Below are 14,784 nucleotides of genomic sequence, written 5' to 3'. Positions count from 1 at the left end.
TACATTCAAGCTCCTACAGAAGATGGTATGGTTACACTTCATTTTCTTTGCTGGAAGTGAGAATAAGACCTAAAAAGGAATTTGCTAGAAGGCTTTCCCTTTCTTTAGAGCAAGGATATAAGAAGCTTCTCTGAGGAGATAAATTTTCAGAAAACATCTAGCAGCATATGAAGACACCTTTACTGCCTTGGACTATTACTTGTAGTAACTACAGTAACATCACATGCTCAGCTTCTGTATCGTGAAGTAAGGGCTTCTGCATCATCTGATGTGTGTGTGGTTACAAAAACAAATGCCATTTATAAGTGAAGAGTCTTGGGGTTTTTACATCAAAATCATTATCAAACACAAGGCTAACTGATACTCTGACAGGCAGAAAGGAAGAACTGCCTGGAGCAGCTGGATGGAGACCACTTGTTAGAAAGGCCAAACTGTAAATACATGTCCTTCTCTGTCCCTCACACACATTTTTTTCATACTACACTATAGACTTGTGACTTACAAGAACATGACTCAAAGTTGTCATTAACCAGACTGCAAGAAAACATACTTTCCTGAGCTTCTCCAATTCCAGTGGGGAAAAAAAATCACCTTTTTCTTGTGCAAGCAGTCTGCTTGCCTCTGGGGATAAAGACAACTTGCACCACACTACCTGAATCCCACCACAGCTGTTGCAATGCTGCTGCAGAGCAGAGGTAAGCAGTTTTGGTATTCAGCATGTTAGTTAAGCTCTTGTCTGGGCTTGTTATAGTTAGGGTCTAGAGAGATGAAAAGGGAGATCACAGGTGGTAATATCACAGGCTTGTCCTTCTCCAACAGAAGATGATAGCCTGAAAAGCCATTACTGAGGTTCATGAGGGTGTTCTGCACACAAGTGCCTGGTGAAAACAGCTGTTAAGCTACAAACTGTATGCTTTTATGTGCCCTCTACTCCCCGAGTTTAAGACAACAGTACAGAGAAATACTGCTTTGTCAGCTCTTCTAGAGAATAATTATTGCCTGTTTAATTAGTACATTTAGGGCTTCTCTGTGGGAAGCAATTCTTTGTATTAGAGGTATGGCATGTGGCATTTATGTAAGCACTACGCAGTACATTATGGAGGCTTCAAACCTGGAAGTGTTCAAAGCCAGGACAGATGGAGCCTTGAACAACCTGCTCTAGTAGGAGGTGTCCCTGCCCATAGCAGAGGGGTTTGAACTAGATGATCTTTAAGGTCCCTTCCAAGCCAAACCATTCTATAATTCTATGAGTATGAGCCTTTAGTAGTGCCTGTTTGTTTCTTTTCCCCATGCACTAGAGACAGGCAAGCAAATTAGCAGTATCCATTTGCTGTTGAACTTCCCTGTCTTATGTTCCACAAACTACTGGGACCTCAAGATCTTAAACCAGTCACTTCATGTTATTTTCCTGTGAAAATAACATGAAGAGTTAGCATACTCTCCCCCTCTGGAGATATTCAAGACCTGTCTGGATGCGTTCCAGTGTGACCTGGTATAGGTGGTCCTGCTCTGGCAGGGGAGTTGGACTAGATGATCTTTCGAGGTCCCTTCCAGCTCCTAACATGCTGTGTTTTTCCCTTATTTGGAGGTACCAGCAAGCCTAGGTGTCTGCTTCCATCCAAATCCTCTCCTCACTCCCTTAATTACATACATTTTGGGTATGCATACAGTTATGCACAGAATACATGTCCTCATGCCCACGTCTTCCAACTGCTGACATGTTCTCAATGTGTATGTGAAAAATGAGAGTGTTGGAAAACATCTCCAGGGAAAACACTGAGGATTGTTCTCCAGCCTCAGGCTGCTCCACCCGGAACAGTCAGCGCTTTGTTGGGGACCTCAGCTGGACACAGACAAACTGACTGGGGGTTTGTTCTGGGCCTCTCTCCTTCAGAATCCACAGTGGGCTTGTGTTTATCTATGGATTAATTGCCCCTATTTCAAGGGGTAAATTTCTTGAGATCTGCCAAACTGTTGTGGCTGGGTATAATTTTTGACACGGGCTCCTCTGGTCTAGAGAAAATCATTACTAGTATGCATTTGGCAGAAATGTTCAGGTGAAAGTAATCTAAGAGCTAACCTTACCTAAGCACCTGCCTTTGCACACGGGTGGCTCCTGAGCAAAGACCTTCTGCTTCTCCAAATCGCCCTGCAAATTCTCCTGTTTGACCCAAGCAGAACAGATAAAATTGAGAGTTTACTCCATAAAATAAAAGCACAAAGCAAGAAGAGAACTGCATTTCAGACCTTAACAAGTTCTAGCAGGCTTTGTGAGTAAACCACTCTCCTACACCACCCCACTTCTGTGGCTTTAGAAGCTCTGTAGCTTTACAGATACATTTGCAATTGTTATTTGACGTGGCTTGGGCTTTTGTTTATTCCCCTTTCTGGCACAGCAGTGTACTGCACATCACCCTGACAAAGTTCCCTACAAGCAAAGTGTGTTTCCTGTTAAAAGTCACTCCCAGCTATTGATTTCAAATGTCCCAGAGAGCTTAGCTGAATTTGGCTGCAAGGAATTTGCACCAACTATGACCAGCATGGGAGCTGTTCTGAAAACTCCAACTGCCAAGTTTAATCTGCCCTATTGTGCTGGTACCCGAGTATGTCTGGAACTGCAGAGTTCAATGGGCCGTCCAGCTTCACTCTGTGTTATTACAGAGCTATTTCACAATAGCTTTGTGTAACCCCTTTGTGCTGATATCCGAGGGCTAAGGGAGCTGATTAGCCTCAAATACTGCTCCAAACAGCTGGCCATTCTAGAACACTGTCTGCCTTTCATTGCAAGCCAGCAATCACGTGAGGATGGCCCTAGCTTAGCTTGCAGACGGATTTCTACCTACCATTTCACCCCAGGGGTTAAAAGGAAAAGCTGTCATTCTGCACCATCCCTTCCATCTAATCTGAGTCTAGGTGGATATCTTATTTATGTGGAATTCTTTCTTCTGAAGCACAAAACCTGCCACTGACCCCAACACAAAGAGGCACAAAGCCTCCCCTGGAAACCAGTGGAAGTTACACAAGGGCGCAACACTGTTTATGGAGCCAGATCACACACTGGACCCAGTGTTGCCTCGTGGGCAGTAGGCTGGGCTTTCGGCATTTGCGTGGGAGCTCACCAACGAGCCCCAGAGAAGGCTACAGCTCTCCTGGTTTTCATAACAGCATCCTCCTCCAGCATGGGCGGGGTCTGGGGGAACCAAAATAAACATGACACGCAGCCACTATGTGCAGCCCCAGAGGAATAGCCTGCCATAGCTAGAAGGAGGACAGCTTGACCTGTGAGTATGTCTGCTTTCTCCATGTTCCTAATACAACTAGTAGCTTATGGAATGGCACGTTCTGGCTATGTGTACATCATCAGTGTGACCTGTGAAGGTACCTGCTGTGCTCCTTGTCCCTTTAGCCTATGTGTTAACAGCCAAAGAAGCCTAGACACACCTCAGCTTTCCTCTAGATTTATAAATTAATTCTGCTCCAAATACTTGAAGGATTCTTCTAATTGTCTTCTGCCCTCCCAAAGCATTGTTTTATCTAATTCAGAAATATTTGGACATGTGGTCGCTAACAGTACTGGCCACAAAGTTATAAGCCCCAGAACTGTGAGAGATTTAACCAGCAGTTCAGAAGAAGTGTGTCAGGGAGGGGTTGGAACCGGCAAGTATAGAGACAGGCTAGCTCCTCCAGCAGCTACTGCCACAGCAGGTGTTGCAACAGAGGAATGCTTACTTCTCTGCTTTCTAACCTACCCAGGAACACATGAAGAGGAAGGATGTGTTTTGTACCAAGTTGTAGCAAAGAAAAAGCAAAGCAGCAGCCTTTGCCTTTGAAATGGCCATGGATAAAATAGTATAAGAAATGTAATTGCTCACATTTGCTTATAATAAAACTACTGGACTCCTGCTCTGTTGTTATGCTTTTCTGATTTGTAAATGCTGGTATCAAGTGTATTAGAGTACAAAGGTCCAGCTTTTAACTGACAGCACTTCCTGGTGACCAGTCCTGGAGAAGACTGCCGAGTATGTTGTATCTTCAGGCTGGGACAGGGAAGGAGACAGCACTTGCTTTAACTGCTGGCACCTCTCCCCTGCTGTGTGGTTTTCTGGTCTTCCCTTGCTCTAGAATGAAGGCTGAAGGAGCTGCTTGAAAAAGCTCAACACACAAGCATGTGTGCACTACTTATTTTAAGGATTGTAAGTGAAATCAGTGCCAGTGAGGGCTTGGGCTTTTTCCTAGAAAAGCTTTTCAATCTCACAGGCCTCAAAGAGGGAACTCCTTGTAGCCACTTCTAAACCAGGATACAGAAGGGGATTGATAGCATTCAAAAGTAGTCTACATAACAACATGGAAACAGACAAGAAAGTAGTCGGGTAGCACAAGGCAGTTCTTCATTTAGCAAAACTGGCCATCCACAAACATATTAAAGCCAGTGCACCTTAAAGACCTCACCACAGGAGGTGCCACATGGTTTAGCACCAGACTTAGTAGGAGACAATGTCTGTACTTGACCTTAAAGGTCTTTTCCAACCAAAATGATTCTATGGCATGTTGTGAACAACATCAGGGCATCCTCAGTAATAAAACCCCATGAAAAACAGTAGAGCCACAAATGACAGAACAGTGGCTTCTTGTGTGGTCAGCTATGAACAGATGAGGAGGTGGAGATGAAAAATAACCTCAAAGTTTGTTCTCTTACCCAACAAATACCCAATTGTTACACTCTGAGAAGATAATGTACCACCATCTAAGAATCAAGACAATTGTTGAACTAATGATGTGCCATCACACTTTTAACCAGATACAATCATTTCAAGACTGATTTTGATTATTTCCACTTATTTTGGGACAGTGAAGCTGAGTGTTTTCATGGTTTCAGCTTTTTTCTCCTGTCTGAAGGCTACTTAGCCATGTATTCATAAATACAGAAAAACTCATCTATTCACAAGACTCTGGGGCTAAGGGCCTTTAAGAAGGGTATCAGCTATGATAATGAGCATAATGAAGTCACAGGCACAGTCCATACCAGAGCATCCACCCATCATCACAAACATCTTTACATCCAGCAGTAAAGCATTTGAAATCCTGAAGTCCCTGTTACAGATTGTTATTCACAGATTTCCACAAAACTGCCACTTGCAGAATCTCAGAACTTGCTTTGCAGCCAGCAGTGAAGGCAGCATATCCTAGATAATGAACACAGCCTAGAGACAGCTTCTTAATTTTGGTTCTGTTGGATCCTTCCAGGCTAAAAGGATTTCAGCCCTTGTTGCTGAATTACTGAGAATAAACAGTGGAATCTAGGCCTTTCACATTTTCAGGGACAACTGTCCTGGAGAATGAAATAAATTGGCTTTTGGCCTGAATTTTCCAGTCACTTCTCAGCACAGTCAGCATTACTGAAAGGTTGGAGACCAGAAGCTGAGAAACAGCTGTTTGATATTAGGCAGAGAAAGCACTAGTATCAAGTGATAGAATGAGAGGAAATGGGCTCAAACTGCTCCAGAGGAGGTTTAGGTTGGATATTAGGAGTAATTTCTTTCCTGCAAGAGTGATCAGGTGTTTGACAGGCTGCCCAGGGAGGTGCATCCCTGGAGACATTCAAGAAATGCCATGGCACTTCAGAACATAGTTTAGTGGCCAGGGTGGTGTTGATGGTTGGACTCAATCTTAGAGGTCTTTTCCAACAGAAATAAGTTTATGATTATGTGATTGTATGATTTATATATCACTGATTGGAACTGTTTGCCCTTCAGCTCTGGCAAGATGATCAAATCATTCAAGCAAACGTTTCTGTCCCTGGATCTGCAGTCCCCACGGTGGAGCTCAGCAGAGACAATGGTAATGTCTAAAGGCCAGGACAACAGAGCTCACTGCAGGCAGGGTGATGTAGTGCCAAGGTAAATTTGGGATTCTCAGTCTGATGAGCACAGAAGAGCTGGAATACCTTACTGAGGACACTGTTCATACCTAAATACAAAGCAAGAGAGGAACTCATAAGCTCTGAGGAGCTCAGCCCAAGGCAGAACAGTGTATTTTCATGAGGGGGGCACCGATTTGACATTTGGGGTATGCCTAGAGTATGCAAAGAGGTTGCCCAGTGTTACTTGATTGCAACAGTATTTTCATGCAGATTTGGGAAAAAAAGAGTATGAATTTACATAGTATTAAGATTATCTCATGGCTCCTGTGACTTTTGCTGCCTTTCAGGCAAAGGACTATGAACTGCGGCAGTATGAGACAGCCAAGTGGGTCAGCACAGTCATTAGGGGAGAGACCCAGAAGGAGGCAATGCGCCAGGGCTTCTGGAAACTCTTCCACTACATCCAAGGGAAAAATGAGAAAGGTATGAAGGGTTCTGAACTGCAAGAGGCACAAAAGGGAGACAAAGCTGAATAGTCCAAGACAGAAGAGCTGGGACACAGCAGGTTCCTTCTCCTGTACTAACACCTTTATGGCTCTTCAGCCATTAAACCTTTGAGACTACTTCAGTGTCTGCTTTTAGGCTAAGTCCGTATGACCATTTAAACCAGCATCTAGCCTTTACTACAGCTCAGACCATTTAAACCAACATCTAGCCTTTACTACAGCTCAGACCATTTAAACCAACATCTAGCCTTTACTACAGCTCAGACCATTTAAACCAACATCTAGCCTTTACTACAGCTCAGAAGACTCTTCCTCTCTCCTCTAGAAATGAAGATTGATATGACTGTGCCAGTGACATGCCTGGTAAAATCTGGCTGTGCAGACTTCAAGATCTCTTTCTTTTTGCCACATGAGCATCAGGACTCTCCCCCACAGCCCACAGACGCAGATGTGTTTGTTGAAGAGCGCAAGGCGGCGGGCATCTTTGTCCGGTAAGCTACACCAGCACAGAGAGCAAATGAAGACAGCTAGTGAAAGAGGGTCAGGTATTAGTCTGGACTACAGTCAGTCAGACTTTGACTGTGCATATAGCCAACCTTTTTAGGGTTGGGTGTCTTGACAAGCACAAAAAAAGCCAAACTTTGAAACATTAGTTTTTAAGCACTCAGAAATGCAGCCTTCAGAATCCTCCTCTGTAGGGTACATCCTGTGCTCAGAGTATCAAAATCACTGAAGCCCCATATATTCAGAATCTCAAACTCACACAAGAGGAAAAGCACCTCAAAGCCACATTTGCCACAGGTAATCTGTTAGCCAATGCTCTCAGAATTGCACTTGTTTTTAAATCCTTTTTAACTGGCATAGCCAAAACTTACTCTGCAGTTCACTTAGTAACTCCAAACTCCATCAGAAGTGCTCAAATACTTTATGAAGGCCTGAGGTTTCCTTTAGGAAAACCAGATCAAAAGCAGGGACCAGAACTCTTAACATCAGAAAAAAAATTACCAAAATAACACACCCCAAAAAAAACCCCTTTTACTTCCAGGTCCTTTGGTGGATTTGCCTCCCCAGAGAAATATGCTGAGGAAGCTGAAGTCTTGTCCAGAATCCTAAGAAACAGAGGCCAACCATTCCATGAAGACTTCTTCTATACTGCAGGCTATGACAGTCCCTTCAAGCTCTTTAACAGGCACAATGAAGTGTGGTATTTTAAAAAGTAATATGGTGTAGGGGGGGGAATATTAAGAGGTTACTAATCAGCTCTGGATGAAAACAGATCTATTAATGGCTTTTGCTTTACTGCAGAAGGTTTAATTTGCACATGGACACACGATCATGTCTAGGATGAAATGTTACTCTGGCTAAAATGGTTTCAGCTCTTCCTAAAAGATGTAATCACACCAGCTGGAGTGGGAAGGAGATGGGATAAACCTATTCCCCTTACTGAAAGGTTTGAGGGAACACAGAAAACACTCCAGCAGAACAGTTTGTATGTCCAGTTTTACTTCTTACTGGAAGTGCTACAGCAATAGCTCAAGTGTTAGAGAGAGCAAGTTCTTCAGAGCAAATTACCATATTGTTATCACTCATGATAAATGAGGGAAATCAAATGGAAACCCATCTTAGCAGGCCCTGGTGCCTCATATGCAGCAACAATACTATTTTAAAATGTATCAAACCCTCCCCCCAACCCAGCTTCCCACTCTGCTGTTTCTGCCTCAGAGGCTGGACACACTATTGCTCCAGACTAATGCCAGTGACCAGGTTAGACCAAGAATCCAGTGGGAAAGGGTTAACAAGTGTCCAAGCTGCATGCTTATACTGTGCACATCTGTGCCTGAAGACGCAACACCAGACTTAATGGTGGCCTGTAATTTTAGGAGCAAATACACAAGTAGTGTTTCTCACCTATAAAACACTAATTACTACTTAGGTTTTTTATCTTTGTTCAGGTCAGGTCAACTGCAGTTTGTATTCCAGCAACACCTGACATTTAAGTTAAGACACTTGCAGGACTAGCATTTAAACTAGTTTAATCCCTGCTCTAAGTCTACTTGCAACTTTCATGAAGTAGCCTAGAAGCAGTTTATAGCAAGCTGTTCAAGTCAAAGCAGTTCAAAACAACAAGTAGATTTCACAAAGCTTTATTGGTTCCAATCAGTTGCAGGCAAGCGCTACCAGTGTGGTAAAACACCTTTGGCTCTTTTAATGCTGTTCATGCAAGTGTAACCCGTTATTCTGCCATCTTCCACCTATTAAGACAGACAGAAGAACCACCGTAAGGCATCAAACCAGTACAAGAAGCTTACTGGGAACAACTCAGACCTTAGGTATTCATCTCTGTTCAGAAAGAGAGTTCAAGCTAAGGTGATCATCATTTTGTTCCCACAAATAAATTTAATTATTACTAGAGTTACACTCACCTCCTTGGTTCTTCATAAAAATTGCCTCCTCACCTAAAACAAGAAAGCAGAGTTAACACATGCAGTAGCACAACTGCTAAAAGCTCTACAGCAGCTTTGTAACCTCAGACAATGTGGAACGGAAATGGTTAATATCACAGGAATTCATTTGGCAGAATCGAATTTCATCAGTGGCTACAAATACTCCCAGAACTCTTTACAGAATTTCTGCTGTGTGGTCTTACCCAGTGAGGCTGAAGACAGCATGATCCTTCCCTGAGAAAGAGAGAAGTTGTTTCAGAATAAGACAAGTTTCATCTACAAAATGCTATTCACTCATTTTAACCACCAAGAGGCTGCATTTCAACTGGCAACTGATGAAAGTTTCAACTTGCACCCTCAAATAGGATACATAAAGCTTATAAAACCTAACAGAGTTGGAAATACAGAACTAGGAAACTTATTTGCTCTTCGACACTGTAATCCCAACAGAAAGCTCTGCTCCAGGAGTTGATACCTGAAATACAAGTCCCATAGAAAAATCACCTTGGAAACCTGTCCTTAAAACCGAGAAGCAGTCTGTTAGAGCAAACAAGTTCATAGAGTGAGCATCTAGTTTGTGTGCAGCCAACATAAAAGATCAGCAAAAATTACTGAGTAGTTCCAACCACAGCAGACAAGGTTGGTGCATTTTTTTTAAGTCAAGAGTGTGGTGGTATAGTGTCAGTCCACACAGCAGCCAGACACATCAGATGAGAGCTGTGATAGGAGTCCTGTCTGCTGCTGTGCCTTCTGCTGTAGTATGCTTATCAACACCGCACTGGCTAACTGGTCTCCACTGCTTCAGCTACTTTACTATTCCCACTGTGCAGCTATCCAGAAATAAAGAAGTTTTCAGTCATTCAGGCCACATCTTTTCATACTGAGAGATCTACAGAGTTTACCACTGACTGCAGTGGTAAGAGTATCTGCTTGGAAAGAGCTCTTTTCAACAAATTTGGAACTGGAGAGAAGCACACTCTTCCTTCAAGTATATATGTTTATTTCCACAATATCTTGAGTGGAAGAATCAGAATACAAAGGGAAGGCAAATCATATGATAGGACTAATTTTAGGCACTACTACACATTCAGCACAAAGACAGTATTCCAGTAGTTATCAAACCCCATGCACTCTACTTACCTCAGATGTGGGTCTTCTCACACACTCCCCACAAGCTTCACTCTGTAACAAGTAAAATGTTTTTAACACACTCCTTGGCAGCACTTCAGAGTTTGTTTGAATGCAAGTACTGTTTCAGTGCAAGAGTCTTCCTCAGCCTCTTTCAGAGAGATTCCCATTGTTTTAAATGGATCATCACAAACAGTACATACTAATACGTGTTCAACATTCCATTACTTTTGTTTGTCCTTAGAGGACCTGATTCTTGCATTCAAGATCTTACCCCTCACACATCCTCCTTTGCATCATGTAGAAGCTCACATCTAGCCATTGAGAAATAATTTACCACAACTTCAGCTACTGAGGCTCAGTGCTACTCCCTGCAAAAGCCCAGTCATTTTACCAACAAAGTTGAAATGGCAAAATAATTATCCTGGCTTCAGTCAGCACAAGCTCTGCACTGCTAGGTTACCACATATTCTTACCATCTGATAAGTAATCAATAGCAGCTGCATATTTTAACTGGTCCATACTATTTCAGTTTGCAGTTAACATTTTTAAGCAGTATAAAAAAAATCATCTTATGGCAACCAAGAGGCAAGCAGCACACAAGAAAATGAAGTGTCAGTTCAATGCTGTTACCCTAGACCTTCAAGAACTCCTCAGTCATTGTTACAATCATTACCATCTTCTCATTATCTTCAGTCAAAGTGCAAGACAACCTCTAGCACCATGAGTAAGTGAACCCTGCAGGCTACTGGTAAGCTGTGATCTACTGGTCTAGGCAGGAAAACCCTCCAGGAACCTTCTGCTTGATGCTGCAGCTACACAGCTGCTGGCTGCTAATTGCTTCTCCATCACACAGTTCTGACCAGTCACATGCATTTTCTGGCAACTTACTTTTGCTGGCAGAACTAAGCACCACTTCACAGCTTCACTGCAGCAACCCTGGAACAAAGCAGCACATTATGAGGGCAGCACAGGAGCAAGCACAAGGATGAAATCCTGTATGGTGCAAGGATGAAACCCTGTCAGGTGCCTGAAGTCAGATAGAGCTAATTGCAGACCTCCATGATTGTAGTCAAGGTAGTCACATCTCATCACACAGGCAGCTCACACTATCAGCTATCTGATTTAAGCTAAGATTGTTGTGGGCAAGAGGGGAAACACAAATAGTGCTATCAGAGCAACATCTGTGTGTCTCTGAATTCAAACATAAGTTCAGCACACATCATCCTGTCAAGGCTGGGCCTTTATCCATCAGTTCCCCCCATCACCATCCTCCTGTTTTGGCAGAGATGGAAATAGCCAGCACTGGCCCTCCCTTGCACCTCCCCATCCAGCTTACATGCAGTTCAACGCTTCACTTCTATGCATATTTTAATGCTAATACTTGGGAAGTTAAAAACAAGGTACTTACATCACAAGAAGAAACACTCTGGAAGCCTGCAAAGAAAGTTTGCTGTGAAGTAGGGTCCAGCAGAACATTTTAGCATAGAACAGCTCCAGTGAAATACTGTATCAGTGTTTAGTCAACTTTTATCCTCACTGGGATCAGAGACCTGATTCAACATCATCTACAGTATTCCGCAAAGCTTCCACCCCTTTCCACAAAAGGAGCCAAAGCCACCTCCCAGAACTCTCCCCAATGCCCTTGAGATAATGTCTCAGGTCCAGAGACTAATGGAATTGCAGTAACATGAACTGTGTAAACATTCTGTGTGGCCTGAACCAGGAAAAGCATTTCAGATATTGAATTCACAGTACTGGCACACTGACCATTTTGTCTCAAATAGGCACATTCTACAAATCTTGTAACACCAAAACCCCCAAGTTGTTCAGTGCTTTAATTGTGAAGGCACACACTTAGGGCACCAGTAACTTCACTTCAGATTTTCCATGTAACAAAATGATTTGCAGACCCCCTGATCTCCAAAACCAAACTCTCAAGCTGAAACACAGCATAGCCAAATGCAGCATTCATAGTTTTGTGCTTGGTTTGTGTGTTTGGGGTTTTTTTTAATTACCTTCAATTTAGGAAGGCCTTGTGTCTTCCAAGATTAGGAACATGTGAAGGCAGACACCATCTGTGCAGGGCAGCCTGTAAATCAAGAGAACACTTCTAGAACACCTTCATGTAGGAGGCAGCCTTTCAGCTTTCCACATGAATTAACAGTCTAAGGTACAGGGGGCTGCATCAGATAGGAGCGAAAGACAGTCACCGCATGTTCACCATGGGTCATCTGCTGAACTATGCAGTCATCACACGCAGCCTATTCACATCAGGGACATTAATTCAGATGCAAACAAAATAGTTATTTACCTTGCACAGCTCATAGCTTCAAATTCAAGTGCCTGCAACAGGAGAAAAAAATAAGTTATTCCCTCAGCCTTCATGGCCAAGCCTACACCTCCTAAGCAAGAGCTATCACAAGGGAAAGATACATCAGATAGGAGGCGAAAGACAACTTTTTTTTCATCACAGTATGCTTTGCTGAACTATGCCATCATCACAGTATCTGCACTGGTGTAAGAACCAAGCCTCTTGTGACAGCTTAGGAAAACTCAAGCTCCCTTAATAAACTGAAAATACTCATTTTTTAAATGCTACCAGGTATTAACTGTTTCTGTGTGTTAGTGCAAATTAATCCCAGAATGATTCTCTTCCATCCTTTCTACTGCAGTGTTTCAATACCCTCATGGAATAAACCCCCTTGGTTTCTCACCAAGCAGTGTTTCTTCTGCAAGTCTTCCAAACACAGGATGCAAAACCTGCAAGGAAAAAAGTTTATGAGCAGTCCATTCAAAAGTCAAAACACTGAAGGGAATTCTAAGCTGTTGTGCCTCAGCATGAATTTATGGTGGTAGAAGTACTCATCACTCTCGTGGTCAAGAGTAGCAAATAAGTGTCATCATTGTGGCACCAGAGTAGAAAAATGAGCTCAGGGAAGAAAGTTTACTTAATAGCTGGTATTATCAGAACAAAGCTGCTCTCTAGACAAACACTGAGCACTATTACTGTTTAGTTTTCAATTTGTTTTTTTTTACCTTGTGAAGTAGCATCAACTCTCCATATTTGGTGGCAGATCTGGAAAAGATACATGTTTCAGACTCTAGTACAACTAGGGGCAGTACCTCCAGCAATGACACTAAGCAATGGAAAAAGCCTCAGTATGGAGTTTTCAGAAATCACTTCTGTCCACTACTCTTAAAACCATCATTGGCTCTGGGGTTTAATTAGCACTGATCACAAGAGCTACAGTTTTTCTGAAACAGGCATCAAGCACTTTCCTCCTACCATTTATTGATGTGGATGGCAAAGCAGCAGTGGAGGAAAAGCCAACCAGGGTACTACTACAGTCTGATTACAGGAAGGAGGACTACTGGTCCAAAACAGGAGTCTCACCATTCTCTTCCCAGTACAAAAAGTCACTTTAAACAGTGGAGGGGTGAGGACTTGCTAAAGTGGGTTACAAACACCAGCCCTGTACTCTCTTAAGAGCCAGGCTCATTGCTGCAGTAGAGCCTACACTTCATTTCTCAACTGCAACTCCTGATTTCTGAAGCAACACCTACCTGTTCAAGGCCAAAGCAGGAAGAGTGCAGCTGATGCATCTTGAACTGAAACAAAAAAGTATCAGTTAGTTTTTGTTCTTACAAGAATGAAGATATGTGCACACATGCTCCAAAGGCAAGCCACACTTCATCTCTCTGAAGGCCACAAAAATAATTGCTACCCTCTATTTTTAAGCTGAAATAACTTCTGAATTTTCTATAGCTTTATTTTTAGTCTGTAAACACTGCATCAGTCCTGTACCCATTAGCTTAGCTTGACCCCTGGGAATCTGAGCTATGCCAGATACACTACTCTGATATTCCATGCCCAGCTCAGATATGTTGGCAATTCATCAGGCTCTCAGATGTCCCTACCAACATAATATTCATCATATGCAGGCATGTGGAACTGCAAGCAAGCCCTCAGATCGCTTTGTTAACGTGAGGCCTTGAATTGTAGCACTGGACTATCACCCTAAGCGCATGATAGAAGGAAAAATCTCTCCCCGTTGACTCATAAGCAGGGGACAACCTCCACTTTCCCCACGCGAAAGGGCTCATCCCAGCCTGGCTCTGCGTACAGGCATTAATCTACAGCGGAACGAACACCATGTCAGCGTGGTGGGGGAGCGTGGTGGAGGAGACCTCTGGAGATTTAGTCCAACCCCTCTGCGAAAGAAGGATCACTCAGGCCAAATTGCCCAGGATCGCAATCTCCAGATGAGTTTGGAGTCTTTCTACAGAAGCATTTTTCCTTCGTCCTATCACAGCACTACAACATTCTGCACCACATTTTTTATCAGCCAAAGCCAACCCCCTAAAACCTAGTGATGAACGAAGAAAGAGTCCCCAAGCGAGACCCCGGAAGGGATGCACCGCACCAGCCGCTCGCCGAGCTGTGACTCGCTCAAACTAGAGATCCGGCCGCAGGCGCGGCCTTTCCGTAACACTTACATCCCTCCCCGCTGCGCGGTGAAATGACGAGCCCCCGAGACTGGAGCTACTCGGGCCCGCCATTTCCGTGGCCCCAGCATTAGTCTACCCTTCTTGCAGCCCACAGGGAAATCTTCTCCCCCACACAACCACTACCTATGTGTGCGTTCTCCCGGGGCGCCACGAGGCGGAATATCCTCAGGAGGCCCCAGCGGCCTAGGCCGCAGACCAGGCCTCAGCGACATAATCCGCCTCTATCCTCCCCAGCCATCACCCATCGCGGCTCAAGCTCCACTGGAATCACCTCCTCATCACTCCCCAGAGCGGCGAGGGCTCACACAAGGCGGGAAACCCGCCTCACTCACCG

General features: G+C 43.7%; 1 protein-coding gene, 1 long non-coding RNA gene and 7 other non-coding genes across 9 annotated transcripts; 1 reads left to right on the top strand and 8 right to left on the bottom strand.

Moving 5' to 3' along the window:
- The first annotated feature begins 3,148 nt into the window (after nucleotides 1-3,148).
- On the top strand, nucleotides 3,149-8,029 carry HEBP2 (heme binding protein 2). Its single transcript, XM_009909131.2, has 5 exons — nucleotides 3,149-3,281; nucleotides 5,754-5,838; nucleotides 6,208-6,343; nucleotides 6,692-6,857; nucleotides 7,412-8,029. Exons 2-5 carry the CDS (start codon nucleotides 5,764-5,766, stop codon nucleotides 7,584-7,586), a joined length of 552 nt encoding a protein of 183 aa, XP_009907433.2. The 5' UTR covers nucleotides 3,149-3,281; nucleotides 5,754-5,763; the 3' UTR covers nucleotides 7,587-8,029.
- Nucleotides 8,030-8,062: 33 nt separating this feature from the next.
- Nucleotides 8,063-12,553, bottom strand: LOC128897553 (uncharacterized). The gene is made up of 5 exons (XR_008462447.1): nucleotides 11,957-12,553; nucleotides 11,350-11,375; nucleotides 10,830-10,877; nucleotides 9,951-9,992; nucleotides 8,063-9,044 (listed from the first exon to the last, which is right to left on the bottom strand). It is a non-coding gene; the product is annotated as an uncharacterized LOC128897553 (long non-coding RNA).
- On the bottom strand, nucleotides 8,890-8,965 carry LOC128897592 (small nucleolar RNA SNORD47). The gene has a single exon (XR_008462479.1). It is a non-coding gene; the product is annotated as a small nucleolar RNA SNORD47 (small nucleolar RNA).
- Nucleotides 10,058-10,136, bottom strand: LOC128897587 (small nucleolar RNA SNORD79). The gene has a single exon (XR_008462474.1). It is a non-coding gene; the product is annotated as a small nucleolar RNA SNORD79 (small nucleolar RNA).
- LOC128897595 (small nucleolar RNA snR60/Z15/Z230/Z193/J17) lies at nucleotides 12,119-12,204 on the bottom strand. The gene has a single exon (XR_008462482.1). It is a non-coding gene; the product is annotated as a small nucleolar RNA snR60/Z15/Z230/Z193/J17 (small nucleolar RNA).
- On the bottom strand, nucleotides 12,368-12,451 carry LOC128897596 (small nucleolar RNA snR60/Z15/Z230/Z193/J17). Its single transcript, XR_008462483.1, has one exon. It is a non-coding gene; the product is annotated as a small nucleolar RNA snR60/Z15/Z230/Z193/J17 (small nucleolar RNA).
- Nucleotides 12,554-12,770: 217 nt separating the features above from the next.
- On the bottom strand, nucleotides 12,771-12,852 carry LOC128897586 (small nucleolar RNA SNORD24). Its single transcript, XR_008462473.1, has one exon. It is a non-coding gene; the product is annotated as a small nucleolar RNA SNORD24 (small nucleolar RNA).
- Nucleotides 12,853-13,093: 241 nt separating this feature from the next.
- On the bottom strand, nucleotides 13,094-13,155 carry LOC128897599 (small nucleolar RNA SNORD75). Its single transcript, XR_008462486.1, has one exon. It is a non-coding gene; the product is annotated as a small nucleolar RNA SNORD75 (small nucleolar RNA).
- Nucleotides 13,156-13,808: 653 nt separating this feature from the next.
- LOC128897593 (small nucleolar RNA SNORD74) lies at nucleotides 13,809-13,887 on the bottom strand. Its single transcript, XR_008462480.1, has one exon. It is a non-coding gene; the product is annotated as a small nucleolar RNA SNORD74 (small nucleolar RNA).
- Nucleotides 13,888-14,784: the final 897 nt, after the last annotated feature.

Source organism: Dryobates pubescens, chromosome 11 (genome assembly GCF_014839835.1).
Source record: "Dryobates pubescens isolate bDryPub1 chromosome 11, bDryPub1.pri, whole genome shotgun sequence".
NCBI lineage: Eukaryota > Metazoa > Chordata > Aves > Piciformes > Picidae > Dryobates > Dryobates pubescens.
Note: the sequence above shows the minus strand (reverse complement) of the source record. Positions and strands in the feature narration are given on the sequence as shown.

Bases quoted from the DNA above. Each gene is read 5' to 3' on its own strand.
- HEBP2 (XM_009909131.2), top strand. From the start codon at position 5,764: ATGATCAAATCATTCAAGCAAACGTTTCTGTCCCTGGATCTGCAGTCC. The intron at 6,344-6,691 runs GTATGAAGGGTT...TCTCTCCTCTAG, and splicing joins CCAAGGGAAAAATGAGAAAG to AAATGAAGATTGATATGACT. The intron at 6,858-7,411 runs GTAAGCTACACC...TTTTACTTCCAG, and splicing joins GCGGCGGGCATCTTTGTCCG to GTCCTTTGGTGGATTTGCCT.